The following is a 27,980-nucleotide window of genomic DNA, read 5'->3' on the forward strand; positions in this document are numbered from 1 at the left end:
TACATAAAAATCATTTTAATGGACCAATTGGGAAAGGAATATTAACATCTTGTTAAATATGAGTACATCATTGCAGTTATTTACATAATTTGCATGCTTTTACCTCAAACTGAGACAAATAGCTTAACATTATGCAAATGATGTAAATTGCTACAGGTGTTATAAAATTAGCATCAAATTAATGTAAATCTACCTGTCATCCAGACAATCTTGTGTGCCTTGGACTTATGTTATTTTGGGTTGACATCTCAACAGAAATCTGATCTGACTCTATAGTTAGTAAAATGGAAATCTATGCTAAGGTTTAATTGTATGTCTGTGCCAGCTTGTTTAAATTAAAATCCCTCAGAAACCCGCTCTATGTAACATTGATGTCTGAAATCTCACATGAAATAGCATGGAGGCACTTAAAGCTGGAAAACCATGCCAAGTCCTCCTGTAAGATAGGGGAGAAATTGCAATCCTCAAAACATTAGTGTCTATTCAGTAGCCATCAAAAAGGCATCCTTTGGAGAAAAAAACACTCTCATGTTAGAAAAGCAATCCACTTGCCTGTGAAAGAAATAGAATCGCATTGCTAAAAGATCACTGACACACTGCCCAGTTTAGATGGCTAAATGCAGTTTTATGAAGATAAACAGGGTGGGAAAGAGTATGACAGACAAACTTACAATTGGAAGCAGAAAATAAGGGATGTTTGCCTGTCCAGGATGACAGGAAACTGCCATCTGTACGTCAACCGTGGTGCTGCCATTTCATGACCATTGACGAGAGGGCAAAGATAACACCATCAAATTAAAAACATGCTAAAATGAGTAAAAACTAGGCGTGTCAGAGGAATAAGATCCACCCATTGCTATCATGAATGCTTGAGAGTGATGAAACTTAAAATTAGCCCCATTCTCTGCCATCGGTATTTACAGAGCAAAACACAAGTCAATTTTGTGGCCAAATCTGTGAAAGTGTTTAGGAAAGGGAGAGGTTTCCAGGGCAGGTAGCAGATGCACAAGAACTGTACTCTACAAATGCGACCCCTCCAAAACAAAATGTATTGCTCCAACCCCCTTTCCACTATTCCCCCAGAGCGACGGGGAAGGGGCTGGGAGCTCAGCCAAGCCAATTTGCATAAAGAAGGGCTGCTGTGATTTATTTCTTCAGTGGAGATCAGAGCGGGGGCATGGGCAAGCCAGATTTGTCTGCTCCCCCCGTTTCCTTGGGAGGCCTTTGCTCTTCATCCATCTTCCGTCCATGTTTTCGAAAGTACTTGTATCTCTGCACATAGGCCTTCACTAAGTTATTCACCTTGACAGGGTTGATTTCACCACTCTTGCTGTGGCAGATCTAAAAGGGAGGGGAGGAGGGGAAGGAGAAGGAAAAAGAAAAAGTGATTTCTAAAATACTCTGCCCCCTCTGCTTTCGGGTTTTTTTTGCTCATTTCCTCCTTCTACGGTGCCACTGCTTTACCTTATGGACTGCTTTGCGCAGGATGTCCTTGTACTCTTCCTTGGTGATCTCCTTCTTCTGATAATAGGGCTTGATGGCCAGCTTGACTTCCTCCACCGCTCGCTCTTGGGTGTGAAGCTTTTTCAGATACTGCAGGGAATACAGGCAAGACAGTCAAAAAAATCAATGTAGGAGGAATACATGACAGCAAAACAGGAAATAGGTTTAGGATGATCAAGTTTGTCAGTCACTGGTAGTAAGCTTCCGAAGTTGACCAGCTGGAAAATAGAGCCATGGCTTTCTTTGCTCCAAGCCCAAAGTATGGAGACCACCTGACCTCTTTCAGATATAGTTTTACAATGCAATTATGACTGCAAAGAGACACCTTGCCTCAGAGGCAGTTGTTTCACATGCAGGGAGGAATCACTTTTCTCAGGCTAAGCGTAGTAGGATCTGGAGGAAAAAAATGGATGAGGCTTGGAGAAAACATGGACAAAAACTAAATTTAGTTCACATTTAATTTTAAAACTATAGTGTCCATAATTAATGTCCATATATTTAATACTTTCCCCCTTCAATCACCCTGAAAATCTTTTACAGGCTTTTGGAAGCTGCAAGCAAGCCTGTGAGTTAAAGGGTAAAGGGATGGATGAATTTGAAACATAGAAGACTATTACTAATAGAGGGACATGATCTTCAATTATGGTGGCATGCCTTTTTATGGTATGGAAGGAGTACGATACATAGATATTTTCAAATACATTATGTGAGGATTGCTTTACTTCAGATATGTGGAAAATTTAAATTACAAAACTATATGAAAATACCAGTCTGGCTTTCCACAATGGAAGCATTGATATATCCAAATCTTATTAATTTGGAAAAAATGTACGTTATAAGGACATTTTAAATGAGAATGTTGAACTTAACACTGGACAACAATTGCAAAACCAAGGGGTGGACTTAGCATAGTAGCCACATTTGCAAATACAAACAAGATATGAGAAAGATGCAAAAACATGGGATTTCTATAAAGAACCAACAACATTTGATATTATTAGGGACAGATAAAAAATTGATTTAAAAAATATATAACTATTAAGTTATAAAATGGAAGAGGAGCAAATCAAGGAAATAATGATTGTATGGGCAAAACTTTTGGTTACAAAAAAATGGAACTAGGAAAATGGCAAAAACTTTGGAACAGGAACTATAAACTGACAATGGCTACTGCATATAAGGAAAACCTTTACAAAATGTTTTATAAGTGGCATTTGCCACCGGCAAGATTGGCAAAAATGTTTAGCAACATGCCTGCCAAATGTTGGAAGTGTAATCAAACCCCAGGTACTTATATAGTATGTAGTGGACTTGTACAGAAGCAAGAAAATACTGGAAAAAAAAATACATACATATAGTTGGAAAAAATGATTAAGCAACATATAGATCTGAAGCCAGAAACGTTTTCATTGGGTATAATGCCAGAGGGCTATGATAAAGGCACCGTATATTTAGTTTTTCACGTATTAACAGCTGCAAGGATTTGCACAATATTGGAAAAATGAGAAGATGAAGATGTAATTTGGAAAATACTAGACTGTGCAGAGATGGATAGATTGACATTAAAAAATAAAGGACAAAGAAGACACAGAATATTATTTAACATGGAATAGATTTTACGAGTGGTTAGAGATAAGAGATAGAAACTAGGTGAAGATTGTTGTTATATATATGAATAATAATTACAAACATTGATATAATTAACAGAATTACAAATAAACTAATATAAAGAGAAATTACTATTATACTATTATTTTTATTAGTTCACATGTTAATATTTTTGTTTCCTTTTTGTAATGATATGCCCTGACAATGTACTATATTCAAAATGTTTATTAATAAAAACAAAACATACACTGAAAAAAAAAAAGAATCCTTAACTGAGCTGCATAATAAGTGTGAAAAGACTGGTGACTTTTACCTTATCGCTGTCTCCACGCCCTTCAGAACTGGTACTGCCCAAATCGGTGCCAGAGGAAGAAGCAAAAATGCCAGCAGAAGGAGGACCTGCTGAAGCCTGGCTCAAAGTTCCTGGCAACCCCCCTGTAGGGGTGCTAGGAGTTGAGCCACAGCCTCCTAGAGGCATTGATCCTTGCAAATGGTAGGAAATGGGTGGGACTGCTAGATGGGAGGAAGGCAGATGAGTGGGCGGTGCTGGTGGCTGAGGGGGGGCTAAAGAAGCTGAGGGCTTGGTGTTAGTCAAGATCTGGAATAAGAGAGTAAAGAAAACATGGTTAAGATGGCTTGGCTTGGGATTAAGACAAATACATTGGACCGCCTGCTCAACTACTGTAATATACTCTATATTTTCCATTTTTTTTATACTGTGGAGCAGAGTATTACAATCTCATTATTTCAAAATTGAAACTACCAGTCAAATAAGTCTACTTGCCTATATATAGGAAAGTCACAATGGCCTGTGAGTTCCCTTCTCTGGGTGCACAAGAAGATCCCATTGGGTACAATTGGATATTGCAGAATTACTAAGCAGTGTTGACATTTCTTTTAATGTTATAGTTGAGGGAAGGAAAAGGAGAACCAGCAGTCCTCCAAATGTTGCTAGTGCAATTCCTAGCAGCTGCTAATATGGTCAATGGTGAAGGATATTAGATATTGTATCCTCCTCATCTTGATAATATGCTTTGGGGTTGTTTAATAAATCTCATTCTTAATATGGAGTCTATATTGTGAAATAGCTTCAGAATGCTATGTCATTTACAAGGAGAAATTCTGCAATTTACATTTACCACAGTGCCTCACATGTTTATCTGGAAAGGAAGGCTACTCTTCTAATTCAAATAAAAAGAACCTGGCAACAACCTTGTGCAGTCAATATCCTGCAAAAAGCCTGGTTTGCAAGTCTAATGACAGATTTTGGAATTCAACATGCCTAGAAGCCAGCAAGCTATGGAGGGACATTTCAACAGTGCATTTATTATATTTTAAAATAGGTTATTAATCGAATTACATGCATGCTGGTTTCAAAAGGAGAGCTTTTCAAATTACATAAACCTTTTTCTCTTTTTAAGTTTCAAAAAACAGGTGAAGCTCTAGAGTTCATTATGTGGCCAGCTTAGGAGAGTGGGGGGAATTGTTATTCTAGATAAAGGCAGCTCTGATCCCTCAGCCAAGGCCTATTTCATGTAAACATTAAGGGGGGGAAAAAACCCCTAGGTTTCTAAACTTTCCCTGCAGCCATGAGAACCAGGAGAAAAAAAAGCATTAAACATAAGATAAAATAACCAGATGTTCTCTGTTTTCAGGGTGCCGACCTTGTTGCCAGACAGCAGGCAGGTTTGCTTGTACAGGGAACTGCAATACACAGCATTTTGGGCTTTGAAGCTGTCTCCCTCTCCTCCACTTGCCTCCGATAGTACCAACCTTGTCTGTGTCAAGATGAATTCACACATCCTTGAGAGTCTCATTTTTTATCAAGGTTTCCAGCACAGTTAATTTCTAACGGAGCCTTATCAAAATTTCAAGGAGAATCACTGGAGCCTGATCTTTCAAGAATTTTAGTTGAGAACAACAAAAAACTCCATTGCTGCTGTGAACACATTTTGAAACCAAGCCATTCAAAATTCATACCCAATAATCCAAATCTCAGAATTTGTGTTATTACCTGATTGGTTGCTTGAATGAGCTCCTGGGCTTTTGCCCGGCTTGCAAGATTGGCCTCTTCCATCTTGAAGAGCAGGGCAGTCACTAAGTAAAAAAAACCAAGAGTCTTAGACAATGGTTCCAAAGCATGGGAGTGGGAAACAGATAATTAAGTGCCTAATGCTCTATCTCAGACTACATTTTCCGTAACAAATCACAGCCGTGGCAGGACATTTTATTACTTTATTTATTAAATTTGTTTACAGCCCATTGCCACAAGTACCACATCTCAGACGGTATTCTTTAATTTGCTCTACCTTCAGCTTAGAAAGACAAAAGACTTGAAACTGGGAAAGATCAAAAGCTAAGGATATATAATACTTTGAATCTAGAGCCAAAAAGATGCTTTGAAGCAAGTGGAGCATGCATACCATGCTTTCAGCATGATTTTTTTTTTCCTTAAAAAAATCAGTATCTTTTCATAAAATCATATTAGCTGCGTGATCCTAAAAGAATACATGCCTGAATTAAAGCTATCAACAGCATGCAAAAAAATTGCTTTGGAGCAGGCATGGGTGTGCTTCCTTAACTCTCTTTTTTTTGGGGGGGATTATGCAAATAACATGCAAGTCCAGGAAAAGGTGCCCACAACTCTGTGAAGCATCTTTGCATTCAAAGTGCTATCTACCCCATTAACCACCCTCTTCCCAGCATGACAGTCTGTCAATCTCATCCAGCAGGTTTTAAGGATACTGGGAGATCCTCTGAATATCATACATCACAAAGAGTTAAACCTTAATAATGATCATACTATTCTGCAAACAAAAAACAACTATTTCTTAGGTCAGTTTCCATCAGCGGGAGCTCAGCACCCACCATTTCTACACTAGCGATTGTAAAAACTACATTCTGAAAGGGCACTCAATACTTGTAACAAAAAATGTTATAAAGGACCTGAAACTTCTAGTAAGAGGAAAGAAGTAGTATTTATTAACTTTCTCCTTCTTTCGCTTGTTTTGTAATTCATGTTGTTAACTGGGTTCCCAGTGTGGATTTCTAAGCTTTTATTTCAGGGATTTTCCAGATAGCAAAAAACATTTAGTTAGAATCAATAGCAACAAATATCTGAGCTATCCAAGCCTGTATTGAATTTGATCAATCAGCCTATTCATAATCTCTAAGTATAAATCCCAATAAACCCACAATATAAAGCTCCTTTAAAAAAAGAAGGAATGTTATTTTTGGAACACCTTATTTGGTCTGAGATTTATAGAATCATACTGCAAACTGACCTGCAATAAACTGGAATCTAGTCCCACAAACCCCCACGTAACGGAAACTTCCCTAACACACACACACACACATACACACACACCACCATCATGATACCTACATGCCAATACACCACTAGTGCAGTCTACTCCCCCCTGCAGATTCCATGACATGGGAGCAGGGGGTTGGGGCAAACTACGGGGAGGATGGGATGGCTGCTGCAGTGGCTGCTCCTCTTTGGGTTCAGACAAACTGTCTGCTTCTGGCTCATCAGCTGGCACCCTGGGCTGCTCAACAGGGGGATCCTCAGGAAGGAAGGAGACATCAGGTGTCTTACAGCTGCTGTCCACTGTCTGGGAATCGGGTGTGAGTTCCTGCCCTGGGGCCAATGGCTGAGGACTTGGTGGCTTGGCTGTGCCCCCTGATTTTTCTGAACCAGACCATGAAGGCTCCTCTTTGACCCTCAAAGGACTGATTGCCCCCTGACTGCAGCTATCAGCTTTGGATTTCTTCAGCCCAGTCTTCACTTTGAGCTTCTTCTTTTTCTTGGGCTCTGAGGCACCCTTTGGCTTGATGCCCTTCAGTTTCTTCACCCCCATTTTAGTTTTTAGTCCTTTGATTTTTTTGAGCTTGAAGCCTTGCTCTTTGACATCAGTCATTTCACCTTGGCCTGCTGCTGGTGCCCCAACCATTAACACCTTTTCCTCTGATTTGAGGAATGGTGAGCGGCTCTCCTTGTCTCGGCTGAACTTTACACCAATAGAACCCATTTCCTTTACTGATGTCGTGCTACTCACCCCTTCCCGGATCAATACAGCTACCTTGGACTGGAGCTTCACTTTCCGACCTGATCCCAGCTTGCTACTTTCTTTGTGGCTTCCAGCCTTGATCTTTTTCCCTGTTTTGTCTCTGTCAGTTCTGCCTTTTTTTTCTATCTTGGGTAATTCTTGCTGCTCGGAAGTAGGAGGTCCCTCCTTGAGTTTTTTTTTGTATTTCTCACGGGTGCCTGGGCGGTCTTCCAGATAGGCTCTTTTACGTTCTTTTTCCTTGCACATCTTTTGTTTTGTCTCCTCCTCCGGCCTTTTATCTTTGCGGGATGGAATTGCATCCTCCTTAGGATTTAGCCGCATTGCATTAGATTTGGGTTCTTCAGGCGGCTCACGATCTGAAAAACAAGCATCGAAGCTCATGCCCTCAGAATCATACAGCACTTCCCTCTTAGCACTCTCTGGTGTCTCCAGAAGTCCTTCCATCTTCTCCTGCTGGTTGACAGTAATGGTCCTTTTGATAGTGAAGAGATCATTGTCGTTGAGATCCTGGATTGAAGGTGGCACCACAGTTCTTGCATCTCTCCGTCGTTCCATCAAAGCTTTTTCAGGCTTGGGTTCCTCCAGAAGGTGGACCTCTCGCTCTTTGTCCTTAGATAACCGATGGGAGAGATGCTTCTCACGTGAGCGAGACTGAGAGCGCTTCTTCTTCTTTCTGCCACCTTCCCCACGATGTTTGTCTTTGTGCCTACTTCGGTGAGCACGGCTGCTGCTTCGTGACCGAGAACAATGGCCGTGGCGTTTCTCCTTTGACTTAGATCGCCTGCTTTTGTGCCGTTCAGCTGAAGTATGCGAGGATCCAACGGCAGACAGGCTGGTGCTAATTGAAGGGGACCAGGAGCGAGATGTTCGGTGATGTGAGCGGGACCTCGAGGTCCTGTGGTGTGAATGTCGACGCTCTTTGGATTTTGAGCGTGATTTTGATTTCTTCTTTGGGTTCCAGGAAGAGCCATAGGTCTCCTTGGTTTTCGATGTCTTGCATTCTCTTGATCTTTTGCGTTCTCTTTTTGATTTCTTACATGAACCAGAACTAGAACCAGAGTGAGCTTTGGAGGCAGGGCGTTTGGGGGCAGGTGGAGGTGGCGGAGGAGGCAGAGGTGATGGAGCTTGATAGCGTTCTCGCCGCTGGGTTAGGATTTTCCGTCTCAAATCCACACCTTTCCAACGTGGATCTGGCTGGTTTTCATTAAAATCAATCTGTAAGGCTCCTTCCTCATCAGAGTCTGCATGCAGTGATAAGAAATCATCTCCTTCCACCACCCGGAGAGTTCGTGGCTCAGCTGGCCGGCATCTACTTCGAAACAATCGAATGGGGCTATACCGCTCATCCTCTGGCTGGACAATCTCGCCCTCTTCGATTTCTGATTCACCGCCACCGCTTCCATCCCATTCCACTGACGATCTGCGCCCAGCCCGAGGATGCCCACCTCCTTTTGATGTTTTCTCTCCACCTCTTAGCTTAGCATTTCCAACGGTCACTACCTCTAAGGACACCTTCCCTTCCAGTGGAGTCTTGGCTTCAGCATCCAAGCGCCCTTTGGGAGCCAAGTCCACCACAAATACCCGGCGGCACGGTTCTGGAGTTTTAGAGTCTCCCTGGTCTGAGGGAAGTTCCTCAGGCAGGGTGGAATCAGCACCAGAAAGTCCTTTGCTCTCAGAACTCTCAGCAGGGCAGGTTGCCTCAGTCTCATAGCCTCTGCTAGGTTCTGCTTCTGGTTCTGAATCTTCTTGTCCTTTCTCTGAGCTTGGGAAATCTTGGCTCAAGCTATTTTCATCGTAGATTCCAGCCAATGTTTCTGAAATGCGGCTGATGCTATGTGACATATCAGGGGGCTGCTCGTCATGGTCATCATCTTCATCCTCCTCTTCCTCATCCTCCTCTTCCTCATCCTCTGGTGAAGGAGTACTAATAGAGGAGCTGGGGTTGGAGCCTGTGGGATCAAAGGGATCATATTTCTGGTCATGCCGCCCACCCTCTGCTTCTTTATGGGGGGAGTCCCCAAAGCCAAAATCACCATTGAGATTATCCTCATCAGTAGGGTGGAAAGGATCATAAATATCTAAGTCTGGGGAGTGAATGGGAGGGCAGGGATTTGAAGAACCACCATCTTCACCAGGTAGGCCTTGATGGCAGGACATGGAAGAAGAGGATGAAGAGCAAGAGGATGAAGAAGAGGTGCTGGAATCAGCCTTATCCAGAGAGCTCCCAGGTGGTGGCTGGGACCGTTGCTGAGATTCAGACTCTCGACCAGCAGTACTTTGTGGACGTTGTTGTCCCCCAGTGGAGACTCCCATGCCAATTCCCAAAGTCATGGCCAAACAGGGTGAAGAAGTCCTGTCTGCTTTAGGGGACTGCAAAATCTTGCTTCTCTCTAAATCAGAAGTCCAAGTAGCCCTATCTGTTCTATGCACAGGCAGAATTCTGTGTGGGTCTAGAACATAGGGTTGCTCTGAAACAGAGGAGTGACCAATGTGGGAGGCTCTGCTTCCTCGCCAGCAGGGGGAAGATGATCCAAGGCAAGCTGCAAAAGCAAATGAAGTTATCAGAAACGCACCAAATTCATTTTAAAAAAGAAACCTGCATTTTAAGATAAATTAACACTCATAACTTGTTTCTCAAACATTAAGTCTAACAGTACTGAAAGGTACCACATTGGCGAAGGTTGTGTTTTATTCGTCCATTAAACAAGTTGCTCCTAAGTGTTACTGTACGGGCTCTCTTCAGCAGAAGAAGTTTCAGATTCTAGGCTGGCAGGCAGGGAAAGTAGAGGGACCAGGGGCAGGACAAATCTTGAATATCTCTGGAAGGTTTTCCATGAAAAGAAAAAAATCTGGGCTAAACATACAGTTAGTCCTTGACTTACAATTATTCATTTAGTAACCATTTGAAGTTACAACACTAAAAAAAGTGACTTATGACCATTTTTCACCTTTATAACCATTGCAGCATCCCTGTGGTCAAATAATCAAAATGAAGATGTTTGGTAACTGGGGTGCATTTGTAATGGTTACAGTGTCCAAGGGTTTTGTGGTTACCTTTGTGACCCTCTGACAAGCAGAGTCATGAGGGAAGCCAATTTCACTTCACCAATTTTTACTAACTTAATAACTGTAGTGATTCACTTAACTGTGGTAATACAGATCATAAAATGGAGCAGAACTCATTTAACAACTGACTTGTTTAGCAATAGAAATTTTGGCTCAATTGTGATTGTAAGTTGAGGACTACCTGAATTTGAAAATGTAGCTCCTTATATCAAAACATACACAACTCTGAACTGGGGAAAGGGACTGAACAGTTAACATCTTTTTGTATCTCACCACTAGGCTTGCCAGCCCAGTTTCACTGGACATAATATAAAATTGTTGGCTCCAGGTCAACAAAATGAGTAGGTATAGAAGGCTTGAAGATTCCTCCCTCTCTTTTTTGTCCATACTGGTAGTCCTTGACTTATAACCATGATGGAGCCTACACATTACAGTCTAAGTCATGACAGTCGTAAAGCTGGTCACCATCCATTTTTACTTTATTTGGGGGAATGGGGAATCATTAAGCAATTGCTACAGTCATAAAGCAAACGGTCATAAGATGAGCCAAAGGTTTGCTATGGACCAGTTTTCCCCAAAACTGGAATTAAGTTATCAGGTTAATGTTGTAAAATGAGGAAATGTAACCACAGGACACTGCAAATGACCAAAAATATGGGCCGGTTTCTCAGCATCCAAAATACAGCCATATGACAGAGAGTGCAGGTGGTCATGAGAACGTTGGAACTGCATCATATGTACTCCTGAGAAGGTCTGTCGTAACTTTGAATGGTTGGTAAGCAACTGGTCATAGGTCAAGGGCTACCTGCATTTCTATCCTCATTTGCATATGCATATACAGGCAAGCCCACACACCAGCCTTTTGCCTCCTCCAGGAGAGGTTTCTTCTGGAGATGCCTGAGAGAGCACCAATGTCCCCCAGTCGCACTTCAGCCACCAGCTCCACTTCTTCTATATCTTCATCCCCACTGTTGAGAAATGAAGAAAATTAGGATATTCCTTCTATTTGTCTTTTCAGAGAGCCCATGTTTATTTTATTTATTTATACCCCACTTTTATTATTTTATACAAAAAACTCAAGGCCATTACATACCTAACATACCTTCCTCTTCCTATTTTCTCCACAACAACCCTGTGAGGTGGGTTGGGCTGAAAGAGAATGACTGGCCCCAAGTATCCAGCTGACTTTCATAGCTAAGGCAGGACTTGAACTCTGAGTCTCTTGCTTTCTAGTCTTTATCTTAACATTTCAAAAGGTAGAAACCCTATATAACCTAAGATCCTAGCACGCACAGAAGCCTTCGGGTAGTACCAAACCAGCAAATAGGAACTTATGTACTATTCTTCACAAAGTTACCAACAGCAGCATTTTATAAACGTTATTAGAGAGCTGAATCAATGTATAACTAAATCCCCACTAACCTCAACAGGTCAAATAAGATATTTTGACCTTGTGTACTTAAAAACTATCTCCTTCCTCATTACATATGCCTCCAGGATTAGGATTTTCAGCCAACAGCATCCTGGAACATTTCTCCTAAGTAAGACATAGATATAATAACTGGCTGGAATCTGCGGCTTCTTCAGATCCAAGAAAGCAAGAGGCAACTGAATCTGTCAGACTATAGTGAAGATACAATGAGCATCTGAAGTTTACAGATGGCAGAATCAGAAATTCACCCACAAAGTAATACGGCAATGCAGATTTACGTCACTCTTCTAGCTATCTTGTGCTGTTTTCAAGAGAGGGCCTTCCCTGAGCATTTTGTGAAATTCAAATCCAGATCTATGTATCAGAACTTGTAACTATTCTTCTTTATTCTCCACGTAAATTAAGTGTTTTTCAAAGGTAACATATTTAATATGTGTGGCCTTCCACTCCCAGAATTCTCTGTCAACCATGGGCGTGGAAGCCTCCACATTTTAAAGATGCCAACTTTTAACTTTTAACACTGCTTTAGAGCATGTTGTTCAGGGGTGGGATTACAGTTTGGAGAACTGGCAACTCGTGCCCCTGCCTAGCCCTGCTCCGCTCCTCCCCTCCTTCCCGGTCAGTCTTTATCGCGCATGTGCAACCTTGTGTGCATGCCCGACATTGCTGACTGCATTCTTCCCCGCTCAGTCATTCCTTAAGATATTTCTTTTCCCCCCACTCCCGACAATCAGCTGTTCCTACGATCAGCTGTGCCAGGATTCCCATTGCTTACTTACTGCTTCACCCAAGAGGCTTCCCTGAGGCCCCAAAATGGAGCACAGGGGGCTGCTGTGTGTGTCCCCATGCTCCATTTTTTTTCCTTCCTGGGGGTCCCTGAGGCCCAGGTAGCCCCCCTCCATTTTTTTGCCTTCCTGAGCCCCAGGGAAGCCTCTGGGAGCAACCCCCTCCAGGAGCTCTCCTGAGGCCCAGGAGGCCCCAAAAGACCACAGGGGGAAGGGGGAGCATGCTCCTTTTTCCTTCCTGAACGCCAGGGAAGCCTTCTGGAAGCAAAAACACCCCCCCCCCCGGAGACTTTCCTGAGGCTCAGAAGGCCCAAAACCCTGGGGTGGTGGTGTTGTGTGCTAAAAAAAAAGTCACACCCACACAATCACATGGCCACGCCCACAGAACTGATTATTACAAAATTTGAATCCCACCCCTGATCATGCTGCTACTACCAAACAAGAACAGATGACAAAGAATAATGTACTCTAACTAGTGAGAGTCAATTTGGTCTACTGGTTAGGACACCAGGTTAAAAATGGGAAGACCATGAATTTGAGTCCTGCCTTAGCCATAAAAGTGATCTGGGTAACCTTGAGCCTGTCAACCTTCCTCAGCCCAATTCACCTCATAAGGTTGTTGTGGAGAAAAATGGAGGAAGTTGTGTTGGGTATGTTCTCTGCCTTGAGTTATTTGTAATCATAATAAAGGCAGGATGCAAACAGATTAAAAAAATTTAAAAATCTGTCGCAACCACAGATTTTCTAACCAGTTTCTCTTGGGTTTTCTTCTAACTGGTGTTATATCAGCTACATAAATTATTTAACAGTGATTTATAAAGACTGTGGTCATGAAAACCAATTGCAAGCAAGCAATTGCAATATAAATTACTTTCCATCAGAACACGGGAGTCAATCCAGCCAATCAGCATCTCCAGCTGTGTTCTTTTTAGAAGCAGTTGTCTCAAGTATTTCTCTTGCAGTGACTAGGATGCCTCCCTGTCTGTCCTTTAAACCCCATTCTAAACAAAATATTAAATCTGTCATTAAACCGAGACAATATCCAGGTTCTTAACCTAATTAAGAAGCAACACCTCCAAGGGAAAAAAATAACCCAGATATTTCAAGTGGTAATTCTCAAAAGCACTGCCAGCCTAACCAATAGTCGGAAATTCTGAAATTTGCAATGTGGAAGGCATTAAATGTTGAGCAATTTCTATAGAGGACTTTTAAATAGCATAGTGCATCTGAAGAATAATGTTGATTATACATCTCAAGGCATATCTAGGAGGTACTTCAACAGGTTTTCAACCTTGCCTGAATTTCCTAAGATCACAATACAGGTACGATACTGTTCGACTACAACTAGAATGGAGTGGGTCTATTATAGTCACAAGTAGGGGTGGCTATTGAGATAGTTTTGATCAACAACCTTATCTCTGCTCTCCCTGATGCCCCCGTTAAACAAACATACAGATTGTTAAGCAGGGTATAGGGTGCATTATTGGCCGGCAGGGGGGGCAGGTGGGTCTATAAAGGAGGCAGACAAGCAGCAAAAACCTTACAAGGTTAAAAGCAACCCAGCAGGGAGGAAAGAGACTAGTTAAATTAGAGTCCAGCACCATGCTCCCAAGCCAGAGGGGCTTCCAAACAAGCCTCTGTATTTGGGCAATGAAACCACACTTGTAAACTGGGTCTCTCCAAACAGTCTCAACCCCTTTTAACTGCCTAATTTGCTGAATTTACTGTATGCCTGGAAAGAGGGTGGAAAACTATGTAAGTTACTTTTGCTTTCAGTGTTCAATTCAGCAGCTAGAGCACAACACCTGCCTCCTGCTTTAGAAGAGTCCTAGCTCAATTCTAAGGGGAGTCAGATAAGCAGTAAACTGCTTTTCAAGGACTCACCTTCTGCTACAACTACCCGTTTTGCTGCATGTGTTATCATTCATCAAGTAACTTACATATTGGAGGGCTGAGATTGGAGGGTACAAAGGGAGAGTTTAGTTTCAGTATCTAAGGTGGGGGAAGGTTTCTGGTATTTTTTTTTTGTGAAGAAATGAGGGTTTCTAGGGGAGGGAACAATTTGGGGAAGCTCCTCCTGAAGCTGCTGGCTTTGCATGCATGCAGTTAATTCACCAAAGCCTGCCAAGAACCAGAGGAGGTTTGCAGCCTCCCAACAACCAGCTGATCAGGGCAGAAAGCTTTAAAAGCAGCGAACATGTCCTTTCTGCTAGGAATTGTCAGCACTCTGAAAATGGCAGCTGCTTCAGGAGCTGTGGGGACCAGGCACAATCGCTGTAAGGTCACAACAGGGTGCAATGAGAGCGGGGAGAGAGGTGAGAGGTGTCAGTCAGTTATAAGGCAAATAACCATAGGGGCACTGTAGCAGCCGTAACTTTGAAAGGGGATTATATGTAGATTTTGGGAGGTCTGTCATAACTTTGAAATGCCTTTAAGTGACAGGTCATATTTTGAGGACTACCTGTACAATACAGCAGGTACAGTCCCATGTTCCATTCAAACCCTTATTACTCATACAGAAAATCTTGTATTGATATCAAGGCCTACTTATTATTTGTTTTGTTTAGGCACTCCCTGACTGCAGGCTGATTCTGGACATATTGCAAAACGAACATATTAAAAACTACAATCCACAGAAATATTTAACAGATGGCATAAAACAAACATCATGCACCCAGCAGAAGCCCCAAGCACCTCAACCAAGAATGTAGACGAGCCAGATCTTTAAGGGCCTCTAGAATACAGTCAGGGCTGCCATTCCATTTCTTCAGTACTACTTTTTAGAATAATTCTAAAATAGCCCTTTGATTTATATAAAAACACATTTCTGACTTTATTTAGTAAGCACTGTTATTCTATTACAGCCTATCCCCAATCTGTTACTGTACTGACCTGATGCGTCAGACTATAACTCCATAATGGGAGACAGACAGACAGGACAAATAGGACCTACAGGCTGAGATAATGGGAATTCCAGTCCATCTGGAATTCCAGATTTGGGGGGGTGGCTTCATCATATCAACATGTTTAATTTAATTTATTACATTTTAAAATGTCTAATCAGCAATAGCCCTTTAAATGGTATACCACAATCCTCCAAGCAGTTTATCTGAGTTTTTGAAAGCAGATTAATTTCCAAGGTGTTAAACTGATAGTTCATGTGATAGTTTCAGTGGCATTGTGCACTTTATCTCCTGCAAGATCGCAGCTTGAGAAGATTCTCACTTACTAAACCGCCTGGGCATCTGTGGAGCTCTCGACTTCCCGGGGCATATGATATGGCCAGTCCAGATAATTCAACATTCCAGCCAAGGCAGGCATTATACCAGAAGAAGGAGCCTGAAAAACCTGAAGAATGGAAATTGACATCATCAACAAAAATAGACCAAAATCTCCTATATCCTCTCTATGGTGAAAAAGAAGTAGATGTGAAAAAACCATTTTAGTCTATTATCACCATAGAACATCTGCATATGGCATACAATGAAGCCTTTCGCCCAAAGAAAACAAGGGCAGTATTCAAAAGAAATGACTTGGAAAATGAAACTTGCATGGAAGTGCCTATACAGGTGGTCCTTGACTTACAACCACAATGGCGCTGGAGCTTCTGTCACCAAATGATAACAGTTTATTAAGTGAGTTGCATCAGTACTATGAATTTTTATCGTAGTCATTAAGCAAATCACCATGGTCATTAAGTGAATTATATAGTTGTTAAGCAAATCTGGCTTCCCCCTCTGGCTTTCCTTGTTGGAAACCTCCTGAGAAAGTCACAAATGGCAATCATGTGACTCCTGGACACTGCAAGCATTTTGAATTTATGTTGGTTGGCAAGTACCCAAATTTTGATCACAAAACCATAGGATTGCTTTGAAGATTGGTTATAAGTGTTTTTATTTTCAGCACTATCATAATTTTGAATGATTGGTAAACAAATAGTTGTCTATTAAGGTTATCTATAGTCAAATCAATGATATCTGTAGTCTATTACAATGACTGGTACTTGTAAAGCTCTTCAATTAAGATATGTTTATTTCACCAATATTTTCTACATCATAGTATGAATAATCACATGAAACTGCCACATACCTCACCCATTGGATCATTTCTATCATAGGCCAAGGCAAAGTCCCCAGTCCCCAGCCAGCTTCCTCCAAAACCTTCAGTTCTGGAATTCCACCACCATTTACTTTGACTTGTGCACTTGCAGTCTGCATCTGAAAATGAAAACAAAAAGCACATACATTTTATAACCAACTATAGCAGGGGTCCCCAACCCCTGATCTGCAGACAGCTACCGGTTTGCGGCCTGTTGGCAATCAGGCTGCGCAAGTGGCAGGCAAGTGCAGGAAGCTCCATTTGTGCAAGCAGCGTGCGTGCATGCAAAACCATCCCCTTTCCTCTGCCAGCCCGTACAGCTGGAAAAATTGGGGACCGCTGGACTATAGTCCTCATAATACAACTGAATTCATATGTAATTCTACATAGTGCCAGCGTATTAAGAACACCAATGGAAGCATAGTCAGCTGGCTTCAGATATGCACAAGAACCTTCTTTTTAGTTTTGTGCATTTTTAAAAAAGACTGTAGATACCAAGATTGCTTAACAACAAATAAGTTACACCTAATTTTTCAATTACCTTTAAGTCACCATTAAAGCTATAGACCAGTGTTTTGAGACCCTCAAATCTATGCATGGTCACAAATTTGCTTGAATGGCCTGAAATAAGACGTTATCTTTCAATTTTCCATCTGTAATAAGGAGAAAGTAGTATCTGTTTTATATAAGAATGGTAAAGTGGCAGATAGGGAACACTTTGAGCGTGTTGGGAAAGTGTATAAAAATGACTGCAGGTAGTCCTCAACTTATAACCACAAAATTTCTGTTACTGGACAAGAGAGTTGTTGAGTTTTGTCCTACATTATGACCTTTCATGGCATAGCTCTTAAGTGAATCTGGCTTCTCCATTGATTTTACTTGTCAAAAGGTCATAAAAGGTGATCATATGACTCCAGGATACTGCAAGGGTCATAAATACATGCAAGTTGCAAGTGTCCAAATTTTTATCATGTGACCATGGAGATGCTGCAACAGTGTGAAAACGGTAAGTCGCTTTCTAATGGCCACTAAACAAATGGTGTTAACCTATATAGAGCTGCTGTTGGTAGTCTACATCTCTTCGCCAGGCATGTTTTTTTCCCTCAACCCCTTCAAATATTCGCTTTCATGCAAAAAAAATTATCCACCTTTACACCAGAGACACATCTGTATCCACATTATTCATCAATGGTCATGCTTGATGGGATTGCTAATTTGGGATTTGCTGAAATCCAGCAAATTTGAAAAACAATAGTTCTGCATTCTGGATTTACTATTTTGATTGTTTTGTATTTGGGAAGTATGGTGAAAGTATTCTGAAAAAACTGAGAAATGTAGATACAAATAAAACAATTTTAATTTTTTAAAATATCATAGGTAATATGGTAATTGAGAAAAAAAATCTAATTTTAAAGATTGAATTATTAAACCAATTTATATAATGGCTCATCTCACAAAAAAGTGACTGTGGATTGCCTACAAGATATATTCTTCCCTCAAAGGGGCTGAGTTTATGGCAGATACAGCTCTAAATCTATGGCCTTCTATAGACAGTCTGATGATGTAGGTAGACAATTCTGATGCCGATACCACCCTGCCATTCTGGTTTCTAGTACCTTTCTCGCTAGCCGGATCTTTCAGTTCCCCCGCTAAGCCACTGCCCACAGCCTGCTGCAAAGCCTTCTGTGAAGACAGGAAGACACAGTTATCAGTTACTGTGAGACATCAAATGTGGCAATTGCCAAAGGTCATTTAAATATAATCAATATATTTTATAGCAATTGCTGAACATCTCTACAAGGAAGAATTGTGTCACAGCCAAGTGGAAAAGGACACACCTCTTGTATATCCACCACACAAAATAAATAAAAGGCATAAGCAAGTAATCTCATTTTCACTCCTAAGATTCTCTTTAAACAATTATAAAACAAACAACTGCTACTGTATTTCAAAAAATTACAAAACTGAAAATTACATATGTATTATAAGGAATGGAATTCTATCACAATGTATATAATCTAATGAAGCAAAATTCTTCTATGGGTAGTTCTTGACTTACAAACACAATTGAGCCCAAAATTTCCATTCCTAAGCAAGACAGTTGTTAAGTGAGTTTTTGCCACAGTTGTTAAGTGAATCGCTGTAGCTGTTCAGTGAATCATGGGATTCTTAAAGAGAATCTGGCTTTCCCAATTTGCTTGTCGGGAGCAAGCTGAAAAAGTTACAAATGATGATCCCATGACCCTGGGATAGTTCAACTGTTATAAATACATGCCAGTTGCCAAGTGCCCAAATTTTGATCATGTGAACATGCTGCAACAGTCATGTGAAAACCAGTCCTAAGTCACTTTTTTAGTTCAGTTATAACTTTGAATGTTGTAAGTCAAGACTATCTGCATTAAAGTCAAACTTCTAAATTAACATTCATTTGGTTATGGGTGATAGGAATTTTGCTCAGACAACTAAGTCTGATGCAAAATTTCCTTTTTTAGTTTATCTTCAATCAGACCTGGACCTTTTACAACTGAACAGAAATGAAAAAAAAAAATCTGATGTGGCATCTATCTTCAAAAAAAAAAAAAGGGGGGAGGGGACCAGATCCAGGAAACTATAGACTAACCAGCCTGACATCAATACCTGGGAAGATCTTGGAAAAGATAATCAAGCAATGAATCTGCAAACACCTGGAAGCAAAAAAAGTTATAGCCAGAAGCCAACATGGTTCGTCAAAAACAAATCATGCCAAACAAATCTTATTTCATTCTTTGTCCATGTGGTTATATTAGTGGATCAGTGAAATGCTGTGGACATAATATACTTAGATTTCAGTAAGGCATTTGACAAAGTAAACCATCACCTACTTCTTAGTAAGCTAAAAAAATGTGGGATAGACAATTCCACTACCAAATGGACTTGTAACTGACTGACAAACTATTCAAATGTAATCCTTAGTGGAACTACATCCTCATGGAGGGAAGTAAGCAGTGGGGTTCCCCAAGATTCCATTTTAGGCCCAGTTCTCTTCAATATCTTCATAAACAATCTAGATGAGGGAATAAAAGGGGAACTCATCAAGTTTGCAGATGCATTAGGCTGGCAGGAATAGTTCAAACACCAGAACATAGGTTCAAGATCCATATGGATCTCGACAGACTTGAATGGTGGTCCCTACTAACAAAAGGAAATTCAATGTAGAAAAAAGTAAGGTTTTATGCTTAAGCAAGAAAAAACAATTGTATAGGTACAGACTATGTGAAACTTGGCTCAATACCAGTAATTGTGAGAGGGATCTTTGAGTCCTACTGGCAATCACTTAAATATGAATGAACAGCGTATGGCAGCAGTCGAAAAAGCCAACGCAATCCTAGGTTGCATTACTAGAGGGATAGAATCAAGATCAGATGAAGTATTAGAACCACGTTACAAAGTTTGAGTAAGATCATACTTGCAGAGAAAAACAAGAATGATTAGGGGGTTGGAGATCAAAACATATATGAAGAACGGTTGAAGGAACTGGGTATGTCTAATCTAATGAAAAGAAGAACAAAGAAAGACATGATAGCAGTGTTCCAATATCTGAGGAACTGCTACAAAGATAAGGTGGTCAATGTATTTCCAAAGTACCAGAAGACAAAACAAGAAACAATGGATTGAAACCAATCGAGAAGCAATCTAGAACTAGGGAGAAATTTCCTAACAGTGAGAACAATCAATCAGTGGAATGGCTTGCCTTCAGAAGCTGTAGGTACTCCATCACTGGAGACTTTTAAAGAGACTGGGCAGCCATTTGTCTGAAATGGAATAGGATCTCCTGCTCGAGCAGGGCTTGGACTAGAAGACCTCCAAGGTCCCTTCCAACTGTTATTCTATAGTTTATGTTCTATGTACTAATCTAGTCCATATGTTCTGTTCAGCACAAAAATGAACAAAAATTCTAGTTGAGACCGTTGCAGTAAAAAACCTGCTTTAATACTATTGATTTCACTTTGAACTGGACTTTATGCCTAACCAAGACACAAAATTGCCTGAGTCCACCTGATCTACTCTACTGCTTCAAGACTGCAGGGCTGTTCCTTTTGGTATTCTTTTTAGCACAAGTCCTCTTATGCTAATATAGTCTGTTTTCTTTGGAAGATAAAGTGAATGCTGCTTAGAGAACTGAGAGAGGGCTGGCTGTTCAGAAAATAGCCAGCACTTGTGTCTCTTTAAGACCCCTCCACAGCCAGCACAACAATGATGGCTATAAAAATTGTGCTGGTGTGAGGGTATGTGGGGGAGATGAAGGTGTGTTTATGAATAAAACAGCCAGAAAGAGAATTTCTTTAGCAGTACAAGTAATCCTTGACTTCAACCCCAACTGAGCTCCAAATTTCCATTGTTAGATGAAACAGTTGTTAAATGAGTTTTTGCCTCATTTTAAAACTTTTCTTGTCAGTTGTTAAATGAATCACTGGAGTGTTAAACTAGTAATATAGTTGTTAAATGAGTCTGGCTTCCCCATTGATTTTGCCTGACAGAATATCACAAAAAGGTAATCCCATGACTCTAGGACACTGCAACTATCATATATATGAGCCAATTGCCAAACATCCAAATTTTGATATGACCGTGGGTATGTTGCAACAGTCATAACTGTGAAAAGGGTCAGATTATTTTTTTCAGTGCCATTGTAACTTCAAATGGTCACTAAATGAATGGTTGTAAGTTGAGAACTACTTGTACTTACAAGGAGGAGGAGTTGTAGTAGTAGTAGTGGGGAAGAGTAGAATAACGGTGAGCTTGTGAACAGCTTGTGAATGCTGTGTGTGTGTGTGTGTGTGTGTGTGTGTGTGTGTATTAGGGATTTATGTTGCACTAGCTCTTTTGTATTCTAAGCCCAATGAATTGGGTGCACTCAAAAGAACCTGTTTAGTTTAGTTGGTTAAAAGTTAATTTTTAAAATGGAGTTTATTTCCAGGAAACATAACCTCATGGACATATATCTCTTTGGAAGCAAGTATTTGAGATGCATTCCCTCCACATTGAAACTTTATTTTAACACAGTTAAAATCAGGTGCCCTAGTTCTAATTTCTAGTTCTAATAATCTTTGATCTTAAAAAAAGTAACTGAAAACTAATCAAATTTAACTGTAAAAGAATTCTTTAAATTGGGAAAGTGACAGCAAGACACAGATTGATAAACAAATAACACGAGATTTTGTTCCAAAATTTCTTTTCCTACATAAAAGGCAGTTGCTATATTTTTAAAAAATTAGAAAAATACACACTTGAGCTGAAGTAAAGGGGAAAAAAAGAAATATGCAGTTACAAAGGAACAGTAAATTATTATATATGACATAAAGATGTTACACTGGATTTGCAAATGAAGCAGGCTATCTTAATAATTAAAAAGAACGTATAAACAACAAACCAGAAAGATGACTTGAATAACTTTCTTATTTTGGATTTACAAAAGAGACATGTTAAAGTTATTGAAGGCATTTCTGAGAAAAGATAAAATGAAAATAAAAGAAATCAAGTTCTAGGATGCTGTTTAGAGGAATTAAAAATAAAAATTGTTAAAAACAAAGGAATGAATATTAAGTTGGTTTAATGATCAAGGTTAAACTTTTGTAATAGAATCAGACAAGACAATAAATTACTGAAATTGCTTGACTAGTCATGACCAAGGGGGAAAGTCATTTTTTATATATTATTCTTTTTTACTAATTTTTCTACTTTTTTTCTTTTTCTGTTGTTTTTCTTAGTTTGTATTAGTTTTGTTTAGCTTTGTATCTGTAAACATTAATAAAAATTACTATAAAAATTACTATAAAAAAGATAAATAACTTTTTATCACTACATCAAGAAAAGCCCACTCTATGCTGTTTTGGAAGGCCCATTGGTAATAGAGTGGCTTATTTAGAGAACACAAATCAATACAAAGCTGGGAGTAGAGCCATACTAGCATCATAAATTCTTTGGAACCTAGTCCAAATTTAGCATGTTTTAGGTATGGCACAGATATATTATTAAAGATAAAACATCTATCGGTATATTCAGGATATAGCCCAGTGAGCCTATAAAGCTGTTTCTACAATATTAAAGAAACTCAAATGATTATCCTCAGGAACAGGCACCTTCCAAAACAGAAATGGACAACAGGGTGCCCTCCACATATCCTTTTTTTTTAAAACAACAGCTATTCTGGTAAGGGTTGCTAGGAGCTGAAACCCAATGTGAAGAAAGCAGCACAATATTTATGCCTGTTTTAAAATTACTTTTGGTAGATGACATGTTACAAACCTGCATATTTAATTATTCCCATGTACTTCAATAAAATCTAAACAGTTATGAAATCATATAAACGTTTTAAGAATCTAATTATTACAAAACATTTAGAAAGACTCTGCTGCATGCTAGTTCAAAAACTGAAAATAAAATAAAGCAAAAGAAATCTGAATTGCCATCAAATCACTGGATGATTATAACTGATATCCTTCCCAGTTAACCTACCTTAGAAAAAGAATGAGCACTGTGATACTAAGATGCAATGGAAATGATACTGCTATTAAACTGTTGTTGATATCATTAGAAGACTGTTTATTATTCCACAGGTATAATCATACATTCAATTTATAATTACCTAATGAAAGCCCAACTGATGAGGCAGTGAAACTAAGCAATAATGTTTCTCAATCATGACAGCAACACTATGGAATAGTTTCCTTTTGGAATCAGACTGGCTACCAGAATAATTATTTCATTTTTGAAAATTAGCTTTTTTGAACAATTTAAATCTGAGTTATCAGCATGCCTTTTAATGGTTGAGTCATCTTGTAAATTAAACTTAGCATTGTTAAAATTTTAGGAATACTTTATTACTGTTTAATTTACCATGGTCAAAAGCAATCATCAGACTCAGTGGGTTCAGTAGTACCCACATTTAATAAAATAAATAGTCAAAAATAATTATTAGTTTGAGAACTGAAAGCCTGTTTGATAGCTCCTGTTGCTGTTCTTGCTTTAAATACCTTGAACTGCTGTTTTCAATAAAAGAAAAATACAGAGAAACCATCCTGTTTAAATCTATAGTTGCACCTGTTTTAGCTTTTAGATCCATATAATTCTAGATATTTATTTCCTACCTTTATTTAATACAACAAAATACTGTAGAAAAATACTCTATTTGACTGGCTCATGACTGAAATTTAGAGAGAAAGCCAATTGCAATCAATGAATTTTCAGTTAGCATGACTAATAAAATTCCATTTCCTTTTTTCCAAACTTGTAAGATTTTATTGAGAATTCTTCCATTGTTTCAATGGATTTTAAATGAGTAACTCTAGATTTGTTCCATTTTGATAATCTACACAATATATTAGATGCTGCATGTGACAAACTATTTAATATTGATTAGCTATTGCATTTATTGCAATACTATTCAGCAATGTCATCTGATTGTTTGAAAATCTTAAATTCAAAAAAGTCTTAAGCTTTGAGATACTCAAGGAAAATAAAGTTGTTTTTCCCCAATATTTTGTACACGATGTTTCCTTTTTAATTTTCAGGAGGCTTAAAAACTACTATTAGGATATTCCTGATGCTCCAATTACAATGCTAAAAGGAACAAAACAAGGCTCCTGATAAAAAACTTCAGCTGCTTCTAAAGCATCTTATCAAGTTCAATTTTTACTAGTTCTCAAATGCAGAACAGTCTTCTAATTTGTGAAAAAAATGAAAGATGATGCATAGATTTTCTAAGATCATAAGGAGACATGATGGCTTCCAACTGTCATGGCATTTTCTAGTTTACGACATCTTTTTCCAGTGATAGAATACCTTACTGTCATGTCACAATCTAAGAAAGAAATGTTTTATCAATGAAGTTGTTTGTAGACACTCAAATAACACTTAGAATCAAGAGTACAAGGAATAGTCATGTTTATTGCAGAATATAAAAGAAAAGCCTGTGACTACATAATATAAAGAACACCATGTTGTCTCTACCAGCATCAGTACAAATTAATTTTCAACAAAATCACTTTCTGTGCACTACTTTAATATGAACCAGTTTCTTTTGTTCCCTTTCCCTGTGACTATGAATTTTTGTGCTGCAATTGTAAGAAACACCCCATCGATCACACTATCCCATAATCTCTTGATAAATAGAGCAGCTATTACCAAAATGATAATGTGGCCAATACAGAGGGTGCCTGATTGGTCCCAATCCGAATCAAGGGAAGGTTCGCTGGCTGGCTTCTCACCACTATGTGCCGAACCCTCCCTGACTGGTGAGTGCTGATTCTCCTCTTCCATGTCTGCAGCAGTAGAAATCCTAGAAGCTGAGAGGAACAAGAGATTAATGAGGATCCAGATTTAAGTACTGATATTATAAGGAGTTCTTCTATTTGCATAGAACTGAGGGAAAGCCACTACTCAATTTTGCAGAAGCTACTTCTAGATATTTGATCTTCAAGCCAGATATCTGAACTTCAAACCAGGTCTCAAAAGCTTCATTCAAAACAGGTTGTTCCACCCATCATTCAAAACAGATTGTTCATAAATACGAAAGCAATAAGGATAATTAAATTATAAAATAATTATTGGTCCCTTAAAAATGTATTAATTAGGTATTTCTAATTGTTTTCCAAACAGAGTGGGTGAAAATCACTAGGAAAGAGCATCAAACATTTACCTCATCTATAGGTTTGCAACTTTAAACCAGACAATTTCAGACTTAGCCAAAACAGGAAAACGTATTTAAAACTGCTTGGTTTTACAAGCCTTGGTTTTGTAAAGCAGGTATGTATGAAAAAAGGACAACCTCCTATTATTCAGCTGATGGCCCTACAATTTTCCAGAGTGACTGGGGCAAAAGAAACCTTGCCTTTAGAGCAAATGAATAACTTAAAAACTTGCACCTGTTTAAGCCCATTTCACCCACAGAAACTCCTGAACTTCCATCCCAAGACCAATACCCACCTTTGAAGTATGGCCCTTACCATTCTATGCAAAATTTTGGTGGTTAGGGTTCTTCCCCAATTGCTTTTTTTCAAGGCTTGGTCCATTTCTCTTTTTAAAAACATGCCTCTAGAAAAATGAACATCAAGAAGCAAGAGCATAGCAGGAAAGTCCTCTGAATGTAATAGGAGTAAAGCCCAAGAAGTTGTGTTATCACTGGTAGAGGACAGTTTCAAAATTGAAAGCTAAGAGAACAAAAAGTTTTTCTTGAATCTCTGAATTATGAAAATATTCAAGACCTGACTTTTTCACCTTTAATGAGGAAAAATAGGTTTGTTATTTCTCGATTCTTTATGTTTAGTGAACCAGTTATCCGGCAGATATGTAGATCTTTGCCAGACTTTCATCCTATGACAGAGGATCTACATAAGAACCTTCAAGCCATGTTTATTTTATACACTTAACAAGTCAATTACCCAATTCCTTAATTTACAGTTTATTTCTAAAAATTCATTCCAGCATTGCTCTGTACTATCACTTTAAGGTCCTCCAAGGAATATTTCCTATTATCTTTTACCTTTTCTAAATCTTGCTCCTCCACTTTGCGCTTTCTGCATTTCAAGTTAAGATTACACATAAATCTGCCCATTTTATTAATCCTCTCTTCCTTTCACCCATCTCCTCCCACTTATGACTGTATGACCATAACTTTGTTGCTTGTATCCTAACAATTTTTTGACTGTTTCCTAGTATGATTTGATTTCTTATTATACCCTATGATTATTAAGTGTTGTACCTGATAATTATTGACTCTTGACGAATGTATCTTTTCTTTTATGTACACTGAGAGCACATGCACCAAGACAAATTCCTTGTGTGTCCAATCACACATGGCCAATAAAGAATTCTATCTATCAAGTTAAGATTACACATAAATCTGCCCATTTTACTCAGTGCTTATTTGGAATTCCAACATTCTGATCTCACCTTCTTCAAGACATGTTATTCCAACTATTTACTAAGACTCTCCTTCAGCTATTAACAATACTATATATTGATCATCATTTTAGGCTTCCTGATCACTTTCAACATGTCAGTTTTTAATTATCAATAGTTTGATACTTCATTACTAAACCTCCTGTCCTAATACAACTCTCAGACATCAGAAATATCTTTGATCAGAGCTGCACCTCATTTCTTCAACCTATTATATAATGTTATTATTGCACATTTTAACTATAGTAACAGTTTGCATTCAAAATATCTTTTACTTAATCTCATGCTTAACTAGGAAAAATGATGACAGATAGGCTGCTGAGGACCTGAAAACTTCAGACAAAAATAAATCATACAAACTAAACTATATGATTGATGCAAGGCAGCTTCCTGTGCTCAGTATTTGCATTATTGTCTTCTTTGGCCATATTGTGTCCTAATCCCCTTCTTGCCACTATCACTGCCCTGACAAATGCCATAGCAGAATTCTGCAAAAAGTTATTAAACCAGATAGGTAATTTGGTTAACTCAGATTTTTTTTAAGATTACAATTTCTATAAATATGGAGGCTTCTGGGTTACCAATCCCTGCTCCCAATCAACCCTCATCGTGAGTCCTTAAGAAGACATCACCCACCTCCTTCAGACTAGTAGGCCCTAAATCCAGCTTGTCCTCCATACCAAACACATACCACAAAATTAAGGGTATGCTCCCTCCTTCCATGCCCTCCTCTTCCCGGATAAACGGTGATAATGATCAATGGGACATGTCCCCGAGAAATGCTCGTCCCAAAAACCATCAACACTCCATTTACCCTCTCCTTCCTCTCCACATTTTCAAACTAGATACCCTATACATCAGGGAGCCCACCAAAGGCTTCCCCTCCCTCTTACTATGTACCCTACCTCCACTTCGAGGTGAGATGATCGCTGATCGGTCCTGACTTTCCCTCAACCTTTCCTCCCCCTCCCTCCATCTTAACTAACGGGATCGCCCCACAACCTTCTCTTGCGTCACCCCAAAATGACCCATACCCATCTTTTCAGTGCTGGCTCCTGCATTGCGTACACCCAGATCTCCCTTTCCTACAATGACGCTTTCTACACCCCCCCACCCATCCCCCCGCAACTCCGATCGTAATATCTGCTCTTCTCCCAACATGCTTCCCAAACCCTTTCGGTAATTACCCGGTTCCACCGGGAAACTAGGCCCTTCCGCCCGCCCACCTCAACACAAAACCAGGAGGCGCGGCGATCGCCGTCGAAAGTGTTCGGGCCCGGCCTCCGAAGCAGCCATTTTACTCCTTTCGGCCTTACGGCGGGGAGGATGACCGAGAAGGGTGGAACAAGAGAAGCTGACAAGCATTCTGGGAAGTGTAGTTGCGATTGGCATGGCTCTGTAGCGAAGATGGACGAAGAGCACTAAAACTACCAAAGATCCTCGGATCGACTAGGAAGTAGAGCGCACGGTATGATG

The 27,980-nt window shown here is 39.6% G+C and overlaps 1 protein-coding gene across 6 annotated transcripts; it reads right to left on the reverse strand.

Annotated features, from left to right (window-relative positions):
• On the reverse strand, nt 1–27,823 carry SCAF1 (SR-related CTD associated factor 1). Of its 6 annotated transcripts, none has more exons than XM_087916060.1 (12): nt 27,731–27,823; nt 25,550–25,637; nt 24,729–24,889; nt 18,182–18,248; nt 16,557–16,684; nt 15,697–15,815; nt 11,106–11,218; nt 6,497–9,724; nt 5,126–5,208; nt 3,425–3,709; nt 1,465–1,593; nt 1–1,341 (listed from the first exon to the last, which is right to left on the reverse strand). In XM_087916060.1, exons 3-12 carry the CDS (start codon nt 24,861–24,863, stop codon nt 1,165–1,167), a joined length of 4,464 nt encoding a protein of 1,487 aa, XP_087772186.1. In that variant the 5' UTR covers nt 24,864–24,889; nt 25,550–25,637; nt 27,731–27,823; the 3' UTR covers nt 1–1,164. The 6 variants fall into 6 exon arrangements, with proteins under 6 accessions (XP_087772186.1, XP_087772185.1, XP_026566597.2 ...); XM_087916059.1 differs by having other exon boundaries at nt 27,692–27,823; XM_026710812.2 differs by lacking the exon at nt 25,550–25,637.
• Nucleotides 27,824–27,980: the final 157 nt, after the last annotated feature.

This window comes from Pseudonaja textilis, chromosome Z (assembly GCF_049901715.1).
Source record: "Pseudonaja textilis isolate UNSWEBS1 chromosome Z, rPseTex1.2, whole genome shotgun sequence".
In the NCBI taxonomy this organism is placed as follows: domain Eukaryota; kingdom Metazoa; phylum Chordata; class Lepidosauria; order Squamata; family Elapidae; genus Pseudonaja; species Pseudonaja textilis.

Excerpts from the sequence above, each read along its gene's own strand:
- SCAF1 (XM_026710812.2), bottom strand. The coding sequence starts at position 24,863 with ATGGAAGAGGAGAATCAGCACTCACCAGTCAGGGAGGGTTCGGCACAT. Across the intron at positions 11,219-15,696 it reads ACAGATGCCCAGGCGGTTTA|TGGGGATGAAGATATAGAAG; the intron begins GTAAGTGAGAAT and ends ATTTCTCAACAG. Across the intron at positions 9,725-11,105 it reads CTGGAGGAGGCAAAAGGCTG|CTTGCCTTGGATCATCTTCC; the intron begins GTGTGTGGGCTT and ends TTGCTTTTGCAG.